This window comes from Hyposmocoma kahamanoa, unplaced genomic scaffold, assembly GCF_003589595.1.
Source record: "Hyposmocoma kahamanoa isolate Upper Pololo Valley unplaced genomic scaffold, ASM358959v1 102, whole genome shotgun sequence".
NCBI lineage: Eukaryota > Metazoa > Arthropoda > Insecta > Lepidoptera > Cosmopterigidae > Hyposmocoma > Hyposmocoma kahamanoa.
The window spans coordinates 10,152,805-10,170,129 of record NW_020653337.1 but is presented as its reverse complement, the minus strand read 5'-3'; the positions used below and the strand labels follow the sequence as shown (position 1 = coordinate 10,170,129).

Here is a 17,325-nt window from a genome sequence, read left to right as displayed (position 1 = left end):
GTACATGTTTAGGAGTTGCCCACCACTCTTCGGTTTTTTTATTGTGCCTTTGTTACTTCGAAGAGGGTCTCTAATAGACTTTGTACTTATACAGGATGTAACAGAAAGGTGCAGTGAAAATTCAAGGCCCTAGAGAGGTACTGTTTAATATTAAGTAATTGTTGAATATTATGGATTCGAGCTCGAACATCACTAATATCACACAACCATTTGCTAAAATTTTCTTATAAAAACTTGAAGTTTTTAGAAGAAAATTTTATGTTCAATTAATTTTTATTGAAATATGAACTACCTCTGTGGCTGAACGGTTACAATCCTGGACTGCCACGCAGAGGTCCTGGGTTCGATTCCTAGGCCGGGATAAATATGTGTCTGGCTTACATTTATTTCTCTCGTAAGTTTGGGTGTAATTTGTGGCTGTCTATGTTGTTGTGTCTGTCTGGTCCATGGCCCCCGCGACACAGGTTTTCCCTAGTGCGGGGCTATGAGTGTGTTGCGTTATTACTGTTATTTAAAAATTGATGGTAGAGTATTTTAGAATTAAAAATAGATTTGTTTTCTAGTGTAAGTACGAAACCATAATCAGTGGGATAACAAAGTGAAATTGCGACAATGGCATTGTCAAATTATTACAAAATAAACAAAACTAACATTTAGAAGAATGAATTTTAGCACTGAATATTATAATTCTACTAATTGTGCTATGTAAATAACGATCTAAAATTAAATAGCAAATAAATAACAAAATCGTAATTGTAACTGCACGTATGTTTGACTAAGTTCAAAGCAAGTGATTATGTGAGGTTAGTGATGTTCGAGTTCGAGCTTAATATTATCGATAACGACGAATTATCGTAATTTTTTAAAATGAAATTAATTTAATTAAGCAAAATATTCAACAAACATTTCAGTGCCAATTTATTATTTGATAGTAACTCTCTACGACCTTGAATTTCCAATGCATCTTTCAGTTACACCCTGTATAATAAAATATTACGTTAAGTTTTCAAGCGTATACTCCAACTTTTGCATTATAGTCGGAATAGTAAGTAACCCTATGACTTTTTGCTAGGGTATGCAAACCCTTGCTTTGTGGAATTGTTCAAAATTAAGGCTCATCAACTTACTATTGTGTTGAGCGTGCTATATGAACTTGTAGGTATAAATGTGCCCCCAAGCTTTAATTTAATGCTTTGCTTCGTTACTGGGGTGAAGTTAAGAGCAATTAGATCAAAGTCGAAAACTTTTAATTGAAACGTTAAATATACTGCAAACATGAGAGTACAAAGTGCCTATATTTTGTAAATAAATAATTTCATATTTGTGAGACATATAAGTTATAAAATACTTCTGAAAGGTTTTTAATGGAGTCATAAAAATTATCAAATAATCGTAGTCACCAATACATTTAAGCACGTTAATAAAATAAAAGTTTTCTGTATTAAAAAAATAAACGCATTTTCAAGGTACTTCCTATTATCATTTTTAGTATTTCATAATAACAGTTTTCCATCACATATTATGCTAAAAAAATATTGAAATAGATTATCGTCGAAAAAGAACGGTAATCCAGTTCAATGACTTATGTTTACAATCGACTCGGCACTAAAAGAGATATGTAACGGTCATCCGATCCTTTTCCGTAAATGTAAGTAGCACAAAGATAAATGATCAGAACCACGTTCCGGTTACTAAAATCGCCAGATTTTGAAATAGAGAATTGTGGCAACGATCCCAACGTCATTAAAATGGCTCTATCTGAAACGAGGTAAGCGCTCAATCTTGTCACTCAAATTAACTTGAATTGATTTACTGGGAAACAATTAAGTATCCTAAGGGCAACACAAAGGGGGTGCTTTTTCGTGATTTTTAGGAATGAAGGTGATTAGGGTTTTCTGAAAATAACCCCAGAAAATTGTCTCTTCTATTATGTATCTTATTTCCTGGGTACGTTCGTTATAAACGCAATAATTCCTTTTTAAATTAATAATTAAAGAACATCCGTGTTTATTTACAAATATTACCTGCAATAAATTCATGAAAATCGCTGACCCAGGTCAAACAATATAGAGCCTCTGATTTTCAGCATAAAAGGCGATCATTTAATATTCTTTTCACCGTAACTCCGATTGTTTGAACACTCCAATAGTTTTAAAAAATCTTTTCAAACCGAATTTTCGGAGCCATTTTGGGGTCCATTCATGCATTAGAACCATAATTATACCGTAAAAAAAACAAAGTTAAACGATATCTGTCGGGTGTTATAAAATGGAAGGTCAAGGACGATACAATCCTGGGTTCGTGTTTGCTTAGTTAAATAACAAGCACTTTCATCATGACACAGTCGCACGAATCAATTGCGAGTATAACAAAGAATTTAGATAGAAAAACATAGTTTTAATGATATTTGGACTATGTTTATCAAGATTGTTCCAGTTCGCTTGACTTGCAAAGGCAAATACCATAAAAGACTTTAGCAAAAATATACGTACGATTCATAAAAGATGTAAGCTCTGAACGCCTCACGTTTGCGATCCCTAGAGGGAGTACAGTTTGATCAGACAATTTAAATAAGTCGCAGGTACAAGCCGATCTTAAAGCGTAAGCGGCTTAGGCTGGCATTGTCTAAGGCGGGCGGCCATGTACCCCGTTAAATGGTCGATAATGCACAATTTACCTTGCATCTGATACGTTGCGAAACTGATAAATTTACAATGAACACCTGGAGCTTACAATTTATGAAAGTGTATTATAAATGTTAAAACAAATAACAGGTTAAAACGGTAATTATTCTGTCTTAGATATTCGCACGTCTTAAAACTAAAACTTCAAATATTTGACGAAAATATAACGATGGAATATGTTTTAGTAACTATGCAACTCTAAATTTTACTTAATTGAAATGTTATCACAACAACTACTACTAATAAACAAAAGAAAATAAATTTCTTGCTGCTGTAGTAGGCCTCGAAAATACAGTTTCCTGTTTTAGCGTAGCAGTGACGTAAAATACACGACGTAGCCGAGTGACATTCACTGTGAGAAGTAACCGTGTGGATGGTTGATAGTGGGCTCTGATAGTCGGTAGTACGTCACCGGCCGACTAGAGATATATGGCCATTGTCTATCGCCCGTCCCTCCCTGTAAAAGTAACACATTGTGCGACACTTCCCGATGCGCTTTTTGTACGATGTTCGGAACACTATAAAAAGAGACTGCGTCAACATTTCGGCCAAAGCGTTGGAATATGGATTCCGAAATATATTATCAGGTTCAAAATTATTACTGTACTCAAAAAGGAATAAGAGACCGTTAACTCCAGAAAGTGGTAACTACAATTTATAAGCCTAAATCGTATTTGTGAATTTATGTCTATACTAGAATTTAATGATCGTTGATCTTTACGGCTAATCATTTGGGTAAAGCTCATTGTATTATATTAAATCATGGTGATGTTGTGTAGTAATCATTGCGAGTTAAACGAACAAGACTGGTTGAGTGAAATTGTAAGTTGACCAGACGTTACCAGTGTGTGAGTGAGAGGAGAGAAGGCTTCGTCTGCTTCGGAGTGGACAAAGCGCATGGAACCGGTCGTACCTGTTTATTTTGCACGCATTCCGGCAAGCCGGGAGCAAGCGAGAGCATTCCTGTCCGGATCAGGAACTCGATTTCTACACGGCACAAATGGCCTTGAATCCTTAACGTTTTATCCAAGAAATTGTTCAGAAACCGTCTAAAAGATTCATTTTACTTAATTAAAGTGCCGTACTTAAGTGATTTCACTCGGTCGTAACGATGTAACACTGTTGGAGAAATTAATAAATTATTAAAGTTTAGAAGCTATCTATGTGAGTATGTGAATGCCTGCCTAGCTTATGTGGAGAGAGCCCAGTATATCCATTAGCTGGATGTACGTCAATGGTGACCGTTGATATAGGAGTCAGTCTGGCATGATTGACGCTCTAAGTGCTCTATCGATCGGCTAGACGCGTAGCTTAGTAGCTTTGCATATAATAAATTCAAGAGAGTACCTGACGAGAGGACCTCAGAGGGAAATCATATAGGTTTCGCGTCACGTCTGCGATGAGAATTTACTTTAATTGGCAAATAATACGTAGGCCAATTAAGGATGCTAAGTCGGGTGGAGACGCGCGTGACACGACTGGCGAACGTATTCAATTATGCAAACTGTATTTCAAAAGAACAGTCGAAGCTCCCCAGCTGCTCTCGTGTTGACCGCAGTGATATGATATCGAAATGCGTTTTTCACTCTACACTAATGCACCCGTAACAAACGTTCTTTTAAAGAGATATTATTATTTTAGTTGCTATTAAACTTTCACGCCTTTCACTTATTATATAGAATTATGTAGGTGTACTTGAATACTTTCACTTAACAAATGTACAGATAAAAAATATTTTAAAAGGTTTTCTTTTTTTGTAGAATATCCGATAATGGATAAGGCAGGGAGAGAGACGGCTAGATAGCGGCGGCGGCGACAACAGCAGTGAAGCAGCTGAGAGTCGCTACGCTCGCCCCAGGGACATCGCAATTGTCATGTAAAGCGTCGCCGGGGCAAAAGCGTGGTATAGAGCCCGCTGAGTTCCGCCTCCGGCTGAAAATGCACTTTCGCGAACCGATTGCCTGTCGATCTGAGTTATTCAGCGAGACGGGGCGCGCCGATCTAAGTGCGGATAACGATCTGCTCTGTGAGTGTAACGGGCGGCCGTTCATACGAGCGCGATAAAAGTGCAAAGTGATGACTGAAGCTTCATTGTTCCGCGGGTCATTTCCCGGGCCACATTGTCGACTAATATTATTCTTAGAAAAACACGGACTATGCGCACTCCACTTCTGATTGTAAAAAAAATTAATCATTTTTTACTTTTAATTCGAACTAAAGCAAAGAAGAGAATATAAACACATCAAGTTTTGTCCAAGTTCCAACGTTTTTTCCAATCACTCAAAATCAGGTTTTTTAATTTTTTTTAAACGCAATGGTTTTTTTTGGTCAATTTAATAATTTAAATAATAAATAAAATAAATGCGTGATACCAATAGATTGATCAGTCGACGCACCTGTCAATTCAACGATACCGCTTTTTCACGTAGAGTTGTCGCGAACTGATACAATTTTCAAGTGGTACGACGTTCTAAGGGAAACCTGGTATTCACTTTTAATGAAAATTGACGTGATCCGTATAAATCTATCATGATGTTCATTATTAAACGTGACAAGATAGCTCAGGCTGCTAATGTTCTCTAGTTATACATAACACATTACATGACATTGCATAGCGAATTATGCCTAGTGATGTTAGAATACATAGTAAATCTGCATGCTAAAAAATAAGAGATACATAATTTGTAATATTTTTTGTTCAAACCTTTACATATCATTCACATATGTTGTTAAGTGTACGAATAATACCGGCAACTCTTATAGGGAGGCATGTTCCCTATAAGAGTTACAGAGTTAGAAGTCCAGTTGCCCTAGCTTCCATTAAAGGGCAGGACTGGACCTGCAGACTTTCGCTATCGCGTAACAGTTTCTGGTTTGGTGACGTAACCGCACGGGCATCGGAGCGTCGAATTCTGAGTTTATGGCATGATGCAAGGTGCCAAGGTCGAGGCAGATACACGCCATACGCAAATTAGCACAGATAAGTCGCGCTGATTACGCCTCATACCCGACGCCAGGCCATGGCAGCGTCACTACGCCCAAGTTGCCAACCGTCCGGAGTAAGTGGGACTATCTCGGAATTGGACTCCAATTAAGAAATTATTCCTAAATCCATTTATGGATGGCCTACCTTTTGTGAAAAAAAAAATTGGAGTAAGAGTGTTACGGTATCTAAAAATAAAAGGAAACTTGTTTCTTAAAATGAATATTTTAGTGCAATGCGAACAAACAGTAACGAAATGTGCTTTAAGCAAAGACATATTGTTACGTCAGAATTCTGAAGCAATATTGTAAATTAAAAAAACTATCCTGTAGAACTACCGAAAAGATGGTCTAGAGTCGATTTTATGTTATTACTCGGATGTGTCGAGAAAGAAGGTTAACGTCGTCTAATTATACGCATTGTTTCATTTAGCCGTTGCCACAGAAACAACGGGCACACTTGTTTTGGTCTATTTTGATTGTTACGAATATGAAATAGAGTTAACTTTTGGTGTGCCCCATCTATAGATATGAATAGCCTCCGTTATGTCGTTACTGATACTGGTTTTAATGGAAAAGGAATCGACTGACGGTACGATTAGGTGGCATTACTTATGTTCAGTGCTCAGTGATGTAAAAGTAGCGGTAGCGCAGTGAAACTATTGCAATGAAATGGAAGTTATAGTACAAATACGGAAGACAAACAAGTTTCTTATCGCGGAGTGGACGGCGGGCGTGGAGCAACTTTGGAGCTATTTACGTGATTTTCCACGTTGGTGGAGGAGACGTGTCTCTCGAGCCTCACCGTTTAATTAAAGGGCGGCGGGGTGGTGCGGGGCGGGCGCCGAGGAGGGCATAATGGCGGCGCAATATCGGATGGAAATGCGCGGCATGTAGGAATGCGCCACACGCCGCCCCTTCTCATTCGCGAACGATTCGTGGTATTTTTTATTGACGACTCTAGAAACGCCATGGTGACGGTGAGAATAGTCTTTCCAATTCTCATCTCGCTAAATATAAATAGTTAACTTCAAAATAAAGTTTTTTTTCGTGGTTTGCTAATAATAACGACGTCCTCTTTTTACATGTCATTCGAAATGCTCAAACTGATTTATGATGCTAATATTTCGGTACACGTTGAAAAGGTGTCTGCGGTATGACATTTCATTTTACTGTCTGCAAATTCCCGGAATACGAGGACTAACGGCATGTGATGTAAGTGAACATGCACTAAGACAGAAAGAATCAACTGAAAGTGGAATGAAAGTTTGTGAGAAGTGGAAAGCACTATCTAAAAATATACTTTGTCTAATGGACACGGCACGACAGTATTTTTCATCCACGCTCTGCGCCCAGAGGAAAGATTAAATTTAGAGACTTGACGTTTTTAGAAAGCACGCATCCAACTACGCTTGTAAGATTTTATGGCCTTGGAATTGAGAATTCTTTACTGATTATATTATTCGTTTGTCATACTTTTCGTAGGACACTTGTTTGTGTGTAATTTGCCGAAATGTATTTCAAAAGAACGATGTTGTAATGTAATATTGAGTTATGAGCAAAGTGCAAGAAGTGTGCACATTGCCAGTTGGAATACAGGGAGTGCAATTTGAGCGGCGAATGGCGAAATCCGAGAGCGAACGGAACGTGACACCCCACTTATCACGCAATGTGAAAGTTGGACATCTTATTAAATTCTGTTATTTATAACTGTGTAACTGCTTACCATGGATACGGAGCTAGCGATCTTAATAAACTAACCGCAAAATGGGCTCTGGGTGTATTCCAGGCGGCTTAATGACTTCTGATTGCTTCATTTGCTTTGTGAAATATGAATAGTATTTCATTAAAGCACGAAAATGGCAAGCTATAATTTTAACATTATTACAATGGAAGGAATTTACATTGAATACAGTGAATTATTTGTCACAATTGTGCGTTAATTAAAGTATAATTGTTAAAACCAATTAAACGAGTACATAAGCATGTGTCTGTTAAATCTTGAATTGAACTAATTCATTGCATGTGATCCTTCAATAAATGGCTTAACGGTGGTTTCAAATTGTTCCCATTGTACAACTGCACAATTAATATCGAGAGCGACAATTTATGCGGCAATTACTCGGAACAAGCTAGCATTCAATCCAGGTCAGATTAAGAGATTTTTTTGAAACTAATGCAAATTACAGCACGCGACGAGTAATCCTGCACTGCACAAATTGAATGAAAGCTGCACATTCGTGACACGTGACTTTTGCGACGTTTAGACTCAAATAAAACCGTCTATATCCTAAAGTAGATTTACGTGAGCCTTGTTAATACTTGACATTGTAAATCATTCGTATTGAATATATAAATTTCTAGCACAATTTAGATTATTCGTCGTGACTGTGGGCTCGGGTATTGACTCAACAATACACATACGCTTCGAGATAGACGTAAATCATATAACGGTGCCTGGCATTGGAACGAGGTTTGCCGTCTCGGCCCCGTCTACTTGCCTTCCTAATATTCACTGGAATGCTGCAATTTCAAAAGCTGACCTTGTTTTGTTAACAGTGTAAAATGTTACTTGAGTTAATTAGCTGCATCTATTGAACGTTAATTTAAAACAGTTTACAAAACGATAAATCGAAGTGACCGCGCTTATGAAGAACAATATCATACGTTGCAATTTAACGCACGTTTAAATTTTTGACGCAAATTCACTAAAAAAAAAGAAGATGCCGTCAGAAAAGCACCTCTCATCCGTAGATTTGAAAGATTAACGTCAAACGAGGCTTAAACGCGGTGTGCCACAGTCGACTTTATTTCGCCGGGTAAATATTGACAAAAAGAATCATCAGTGAATGGGCGGCTGTGGGCACGCGACCCGCAAAGTTCAAAATCTGTGAAACGACTACGACTAGCAAAGAGCGAGTTGAGATTACTGCAGCATTTGATCGCTTCGAACGATTTGCAGTGGAACTTATCGTGGACGGGTTTTACAAACCACTCAAGAGGTCTCAAGCCGATAGCCTTTCTGCGATTTGATTGCAGTAGTTTGCTTATTTGTGCGAAAGTTGTGATGAAGTTTGTCAAAGGATCATTACATTGAATAAAATCCAAGTTAGTTTGAGCAAGTTTTATTCGCATTGTTCCAGGAAAACGCTTATGAATTTCTATTAATATAATTCACAACAGGAAGTTTTGAAGATGACTGCGGTTGTTTTGTTGCTGGATGAATAACTAAAAATGATTTTAGATTACAGAGAATGAGAATGAGATGGCGTCGCGCTCTTTTTCTCGCTAATTTTGGATTGTACACGTTAGGTAACTAACCAATGTGTTTGTACTTCCCTTGACTGGGAACTTTAACATGCCAATGACTTTTAAGTAATTTCATGATAACGTGACTGCTTGTACTTGCGAAAACCCCTTAGAATCTTGATCGGCTTAATAGCATTGTGAATATACGATGAAACTGACTGTAGGTGGACGAGTCGGCTTAAATCTTTCTCGAAAGGTTCGCCAAGCCGGCGCCGGCGTCGCCGCAACCGGTGTATCTATCACGGCCCACGTATGACACAAACTGCGAAGAGTTCACTTATGCCCACACATACTTTCCCTATACTTTAGCCAGCAAAACTAAATTATTGGGTCAATAATTATGCAACAGTTTTCAAAAAAACGGAAACATCTAAGATTGTAATAAAAACATAATATAAAAAACTGATTAGCTATGCTATACGCATTAACAATCACAATCTAAGGCTTAACTCTTGGTCAATTCAATACCATGATCACGATTATTAAAGTTTTATCTGTTGCGGTTTCTGGTAACCCGTATTGCCGAGCGTTGGACAAAAGTAGAGTTAGAAAGTTTCACCAAGTTGTTTAGCAGCCGGCTACTCGACGCGTTTGTGTGAAGAATTAGTTATTTATATAATGTGAGTGAGTATGGATAGATATTACAATTTAAATATATCCACCTAAACAAAACGGTGCGTAAGTAATTAAGTTGAACAAATTTCAATTACCAAATTGAATACAAAGCTAATCCGATACGGCAACACGCGACAGTGGCACGTGACGTTTAAAAAAAACAATTCAAAATAATAATGGCGTAATGAATAAAAAAGAAATACCAATTAATAATAAAACTAACACGTCAAACGGGACTATTGCTACAGAGGACTATGGAGCAAATAGCCCTAGCTGATATTCTGCCACAGTTCACAAGGGTAAGAGAACACACCAAAAATTAACCAAATCACAAGTGGACAAAACTGACAATTAAAGACAAACTGCCGAGGAAATTTTTATAGTGATACAATTACCAATATTTTTCTTGGTACCATTACCAAGCCACATGTGTCATTATTATAAATAGTGGTGTATTTTATAAACATTATACTCCATTAAACATCATACTTTAATAAAGGCAGCACAGGTGTCCATTCTATGTATATGACGTTGCCGTGTAGAGCAAAAAGAATAGAGTCATTAAAATATTTTGTAGACTTGTACCATTGTTTGCATTTAATTATGGGCAATATGAACTTTAAATATATTAATGCATTATTAGAAACACTTGATTCGGAGTCTATACGCTATAAATAAATTAATAAAAGTAAGAGATTGTCGACGTGGTGAAGTTACGGTCTGGTTGGTTTCACAACAACCGGTGACTGTGTCAAATGCATGACACAATCTTAGCTTTTAATAGATTGATGAAATAGCTAATCTATTTTATTCACTAACAAGGGAATTTCAGAACCGGAAAACACTAATTGATTTAATTATGTGGGTGCGTAGCTCAAGTTATTCTGGCCGCAACAATATTTTTATCGTGACGTGACACCTTTGTTGTAATGGAGGTCGAATAAATGTGGGTGTTGGAAATATCCTTATTTCACACACAAGCGGCCATAAAGCTCAATGTGCTCGCAGGTTAAATGATTCACATCCTTTAAACGTAAACCAAAATTGATGATCACCTTCAAGGTAGAAAGACGATCCAAAATCGGTTCGACAATGGATGGCGGTTTGTTGATAGGTGGATAATACACGCGTGGGTGAAGCTAAGTGAATAAGGCAATAAGCTCGGTTTAATCAACACAACACGTAGCCTAATCAAATATGACCCCCTCGTCATATCGCGTAATTGAAGGCTTAATCACGGGAGACATTTCGCGACGAGTCGCGGGATGCGGGGCCGTGACGCGGTTTTGTTTGATCAGGCCTCGATTACGTACGCCGGTGACAATTTCGCGGGAGGTTGTGAACGCTGCCGTTGGAACACGACTAACGGGGGTTCCTGTATGTCTTGTGGTAAAACAGCCGACTGTTATTCGAACACTGACATCCTTCTAACTAAGCCAGAAAGATCATTGTTACAGTTTAGAAATTCTACTTTGATAAAACATTCAACACACTTATGTATATAGAATTCGCAAAAATATTCCTTCGTGGGAATAGCCATAACAATGATGCTCAAACAACTATCTAAATTTCGAATGTGATAGGATGGATTCTATGCTTTACACGATTAGATAAACAGAGCGGGAAAGCGAGTGCTGAGCCTCAGAGTGCTGGTACAGTGGACAAAGCTGCTTACTTTTTCGTTCGCCCAGTTAAGTATCAGGACGCTCCATGACTGGTCAACAATATGAGTGAGTCCTATGCAACAGCCATGGTTTTTATCGAGCAGATTAGTGCTCGTGTAGCGACGTGTGCTGTACTATTTGACTCTCCGGGAGATTACTTAAAGTTTCGTTGAGGCACTGGCACTGCTGATGTAAGATTTTATCGCAGATTGTAGACATAGATTTGAATGCATCTTTGGGATGCATTTGCATTTTTATTTAGGTAATAAAGTATCAGTATATGTTTGAAGTTTTAGTGTCTTATTTAAGTGCGGGAAGAGGTAGTATATAAAGCAATACCTGATAAAACCTTGTCGTCATAAGCATGGTGGCATCCTGCGGACGGCAGGCGACGGCATTGTACGGAATGTGCCGACGCGATGGTGCGATACTACGAAGCACAAAGCCCGCACAATGCATGTCGCCCGCCCATTGTTTAGCGTCTCGGACTAAACACGATTCCGGGCTCTAAGCGAATAACCGCACCAACTTCACATATTATATTTGTGTGGACTACGTTAATTAAGCATATTACGAAAGATGGGTTCGGTCGCGACATACTAATATTATTATGTCGTTTTAATTGGGTGATATGAAAAAAATGTTTGAAATATAGCAGACAAGGCGGGAGCATGGAATATTGCCAATATCGATATGAAAACAAGCAAAGCAATAGCAATGACTTATCGTTGGTCCGTGGGAGGCGGTAAAAATATACGTTAGAAGAAAACGTATATCACGGACGGGCAGTTAGAGGTAGAACGCGACTTGGGCACCAACAACATATTGTATAATGATCGAGCGCGAGACGAGACGCAGACGTGGAAATCTTTGTTGAGCGAGCGGGCCCCCCTCCGATCTCAGTGCGTTTTATCTCTTGATCGCTTTATTCAACCGAGCATCAAAGAAAAATACGAAAGGAAATATTAAGAAATAAGAAAGTGCCTTTTGTTTATCTCAATTTCTTTGTTTAGGGAACGATTTATTGTAACTTTGAGTTTTTGGATGAATGAAACGGTATGAGGATACCTACTTTGTACAAAGGCCGTCAAAGGTTTTATACACGTTCAAAGACATGTTTTATTGTTACGGTTATTACTTATTATTTTATATGATTGAATGGAAGAGTGGACTGGGGAACGCATGTTTACATGTGGTTTTAACTTTTATCGCTCGCCAACTGACTTTGCCCGAAAACGCGTTATCACGTCATTCGACCGAGCTGATAACGCCATATCACGTAATGCGCCTGCAAACTGACTGATAAATCACATTGTTATAATTTTTACAAAAATAGCAATGCTATATAGTTGCATAGGAAGAACTGAGCTGATTTTCGAAGAATTGTATAAATCTGCATTCATTGTATGACGTTTGGCCTCGTAACTCGTAGCACAAATATTTTTACGACAACAGTCGAATATACCAGATTGACTGATGATGTTTGATATAGACTATTGTGGGGAAGCAGAAGCAAAATCCAAAATATATGTAGAGCAACTTCGAGGCGTCGAGTCATTGCGCAGCTCATTATGTTAGCACGATGCCAATATCCATACAATGGTAGAGTGCGGCGGCGGCTGTGACGTCACTGTATGCCAGCCATGGAATTGAGGTCAGCGCTCCGAGCTGTGGCGGCAAATTGTCGCCATGGGGGTGGACTCTTAGGCTGTTGGCAATTTTATAACAATAAATTGTTCCCAGGGTTCGTTGGTCCTGTTTTATTCACTAAGTATGTAGTCTTGATAGGTGTTAAAGTCTTACCTTGATACTGTCGTAGCAAGCGGTGACCCTTCCGTTCTGCACCTCGACAGTCGCCGGCGGATGCGCGAACTTGCACTCGGTATCCGGCCTCGAACACTTATTCCGTTGGAACTCGCGGCACACTTCGAGCTGCAGCCAACGTGAGTCTTTGCCGTTCAGTAGGCTATTCATGTTCACCATGGTGGCCATTGTTGGCACGGGATTCAGGGGCGGGAGAAGCGCGCGCAGTTACGCTGTGCGAGTGCGGCGCATAGGCGGCGGGGGGCAGAGCGCGCCCGCGCGCTCTTAGCATGCACTGCTGCTGGCGAACGTTGCACGCTGATACACCACGAGCGCACCACTGACACTGCTTCACACGCGCGAGACGGATACACGGAGCCGCAAGTACACGCGGTACAGAAGTATGCCGATAAGATTAATCTTACAAGTAAGTTAATTAAAGACACCGACGTTGCAAGCTTATTTAGGCGAGTATTAAATAATTATTATCACACGCGTTCTTATCGATGTTGACGATTTAGTTTAGTAGAGGGCGAGCGGTGCTTGGTGCGCGAGCATTGCGGCGGCCGGTGCAGGTCTGGGCGGGCGTCGTGGGGCGCGAAAAAAGCGAGATTAGCGGCTCGGCGGTCAGCGAGCAAGCCGGTGCGGTGCGGGGCTCAACTCTGCGAACAACAAAACACATTGGTTACTCTCCGGGCGAATAGCCCCGGAGCCAAGCACAAGCGGCTACCGGGTTAGCAAGCGCGCGCGATGGCCGATCTCAGGCTTGCGCAGAGGCGCCGTCGTCGCTTGAGACGTTGCGCAGAGGCGCCGTTGTCGCTTGACACGTTGCGCATGCGGCGACAGCCTGACTATAGGCAGCAGATTTAAGGCAAATATCCATGTTTTAGTCGATTGCTAATGTTAATATTCGGCAAATGTTGTCATGTAAACGGTTGATGAAAGGTGCATAAGAGCAATTAGACAGGTTCTGCTGGCTTAGATACCTTAGATAACAGATGATCACCATTCGCCACTTCGAACCTGCTGCTTTAATATTCTTAACATGTACAAAATATCAATTATTGAACAGCCTTATTTTTTATTATCTTATTATTCTTAATTACTAAGTAAAAAATTGTTACCAAAATTGATCGTGAGTTTCTAACCTAGCTGTAAAGGCTCCCTACTTTTAGCAAATAGACAATGCGTGTCAATAATTTAGGGGTGATGTTGTGACAGGACAGGTGAGTATTGTGCGCAACAGATGCGCCACTAATAATAACGTCCACCAGTGCGCGCGTCACTCACACAGTCCACAAACATATACATCAGACATTATTACTCACAGCTAACCTACAGACATATAGACTTATAAAAATATCAGTACATCCCACATCATCATGCATAGAATGAAAAATTACGAACGATTCAAAGAAGCTTTCACGATAGTAAGCACCAGTGAGTGCCACACAGGAGTCGACACGCGGAAAAATGCTTTGTGTGGGCACTGTTTGTAAGTGATGACTGCGGACGGCAACAGGAAAAAACTCGTGAAACCAAATCCTATCGTAATGCGCTATTTAAAGCATAACCTGGTTGAAAATAGCTTGGGTGCGGCAACGCAACGTCGCGCTCTACACCGTGCATAAATCTTCAAATTTTATTTTCGACGTGGTAGTTGCAGTAGTGTTTTTATCACGGCTCTTGCTACTCGGCGGTTAGACGTCAATGCGTCTTGTAAAAAAATGACACATTCTGTTTTCGTTTTAAATTCTTTAGTTTATCGTGTTTTTATAAGAACGGTCGCGACACTATTAGGTTTTTGTCGTTATCGATGGCTACGTGGCGTGAAATTGGAATGAGCACTGTAAGACGCAAGTGTAACAGCAGTGGTTATATAATTCCTGCGGTCGAATGGCTAGCAGTTTGTTTTTTTTACGAAATACACCATTTACTGCTTTGTTCACAATTATCGTAGTCAACGATAAAAAGTTATTTTGAAAATGGCTAAATTGCAAAATACAGAATAAAATATCTTGAAATGTAGCCTCAAACAACATTTGATTATTCAACGGGAAATGTGTACACATTTCTCTATACAATTCGATACGATGAATGAACGCAATATAAGCGTTACAAATCAATAAAATAACAGCATTGCTAAAAGATCGAACAAAATGCGAATCACAAAACAAATGGACATCGTTTTATTTTGTGCATTAAACAAGAAATCGTGAATGCTGGCTTCAAAGGATATTGGGGCCTGATTCCTTTCACAACAGCGACTGTTGGGTTCTTTCGTGCTCGACACGCACGGGGAAGACATTCAATAACCCAGTGAAAAGATTACCAAGAGCAATCAGACGGAAGCGAATCTAAATAAGAATCTCGCAAGAGCGGTTGGGCGCGGGGTGGGAGACAGGCAGGGGAGAAAAAACAGTCGAGCAGGGCCTTTGTGAGATCGCCCGCCGATTCGATCAAGTTGCCATCGAGAAATTTATCACGTTGATTTAATAGATATATTGCTTGAAAAGTGCAGTTGAGTGAAAGAATCGCATTTCTAGGTTACCTGGACGCTAAACACATCCACGGTCTTGACCGGGACTCGAACCTGGGGCCTCCCACCAGAAAGGGGGCGCTCTGACCACTGAGCTATCAAGACAATAAGAATGTGACGAGCTTATTTGGCAAAATGAGTAATTCGACCAATTGTCGTGCCAAAACTTCAGAGGAAACAGGTATATCAGCCGTAACTTCTTCACTCAACAACATTTTTCGCTTTTAGGACAGTAAAAAAAGATAAAATGAAAAAGAAGCCAAACTTACAGAGGTTGCCATTGCTATATATTTCAATATGTACACAATTAAGCAAAGAATTCATAAATGAAACAATAATTGCAAAAATGAAGTGCTCTTAAGCTTGGGCAATTTAATGGCGTTCAAGGTAAGGGTATCATTCTCAACGCGTATTGTTTGGCATTAGCAAGGTTTGAAAAATGTTCTGAAAGTGAATGCATGTAACACTGAAGGTTTGTGGTTTGCGATCGAATTTAGTTCGACAGACGAGGTTAGGTTGCTCACGTAAGCAATTGCTACGTTCGTTACCTTCACCGATACTCTCGCCTGTCACTTGGCGAATGACATTATGTTTTTGTTAGTCAATGGACTGTACTTTAGAATTGATAAATATATTTATAGATCTGAGTGTGATTAGAACGAAATAATGGTGTAAATGTCCGGCTAAAGTTACAAGAACCTTATCGCTATCATGGTAACCAATTGTGAAAATCGATACTATACGTAGAATTATACAGCTCGATTTCAGGTAGTAGCATATTAGTATGACTGCTAAGTAAAGCAATGGGAACGATAAAAGTTAATGATACAGCGAATTAAAACGCATGGCTATGTTGATGGTGATCAAGGCGTGGCCTCTTTTATTATCACTAGCTAAGCTTATCGAGGGACAGGGTAATCAAGTAGAGCAAACGTCGGCTTTAAAGTCCGGAACGGCAAAAAACTACAAGGCTGCAATACAATAGACAGGCGGAAAGCAGGGCAGGCTGCGCGACATGACCTTGAAGGTGGTGTTGCGCTTCGCCGCAGACGACGACGGCGCAAAAACCACCACCATATTTTCCTTCGACACGCTCTATAGACGTCACGACGACGCCATGCCGCAAACGCCATCGGAGCATTTTAATGATCTTAACAATTATTACAGTACGTTGTAGTATTACAATACGTTGTGCTAATTGATACTTATAAATTTGCATATCGCTGCTTCCCAAGAATGTAGTGGCAACAGTGGCTTAAACCAAAATAGTTAATTACACGACTTAACTAGTTTATAAATCATCAACCCATTTATACGTCCCACTATCGGAAACGGGTCTCCTCTCAGGTGAAGGGTTTAGACTATAGTCCGCCACGCTGGCCTAATGCGGGTTGGGGATTTCAGATGTTATCCGAGGGTTGTCAACCTGCTTCGATGTGCAGATGTCATCACGATATTTTCCTTCACCAAAAAGCTCATGGCAACTGTGATCGTGACGCGTGTACATTTTATTCTAAATAAATATATGAAACTATCGTTTGGATATATCGTATAAATTACCAAATTTCAATCGATAATATTCAAGAATACTATTAAGAATCCCACAATATTTTTAGTGATTCTCGTCCGCCTACCCGTTGTAGCTGACATTTGACTTAAAACGTTAATCGCAATCTGTTCCAAGTTGAACCTTGCCAAAACACGTCAGGTGACCAATTCTCAGCTTGTT

At 39.6% G+C, this 17,325-nt stretch overlaps 1 protein-coding gene across 14 annotated transcripts in view; it reads right to left on the bottom strand.

The window, feature by feature from the left end:
- The window catches only part of LOC113237481 (protein muscleblind), a 392,439-nt gene that overhangs the window by 42,853 nt on the left and 332,261 nt on the right, over positions 1-17,325 (bottom strand). For all 14 annotated transcript variants that reach the window (XR_003311039.1, XR_003311043.1, XR_003311044.1 and 11 more), the window contains one exon: positions 13,058-13,719. Coding sequence is in view for 11 of the 14 variants with exons in the window: in XM_026473985.1 (XP_026329770.1) it covers positions 13,058-13,246 (189 nt within the window). In the remaining 3 variants the exon portion in view is untranslated. The remainder of the gene's footprint in view (positions 1-13,057; positions 13,720-17,325) is intronic.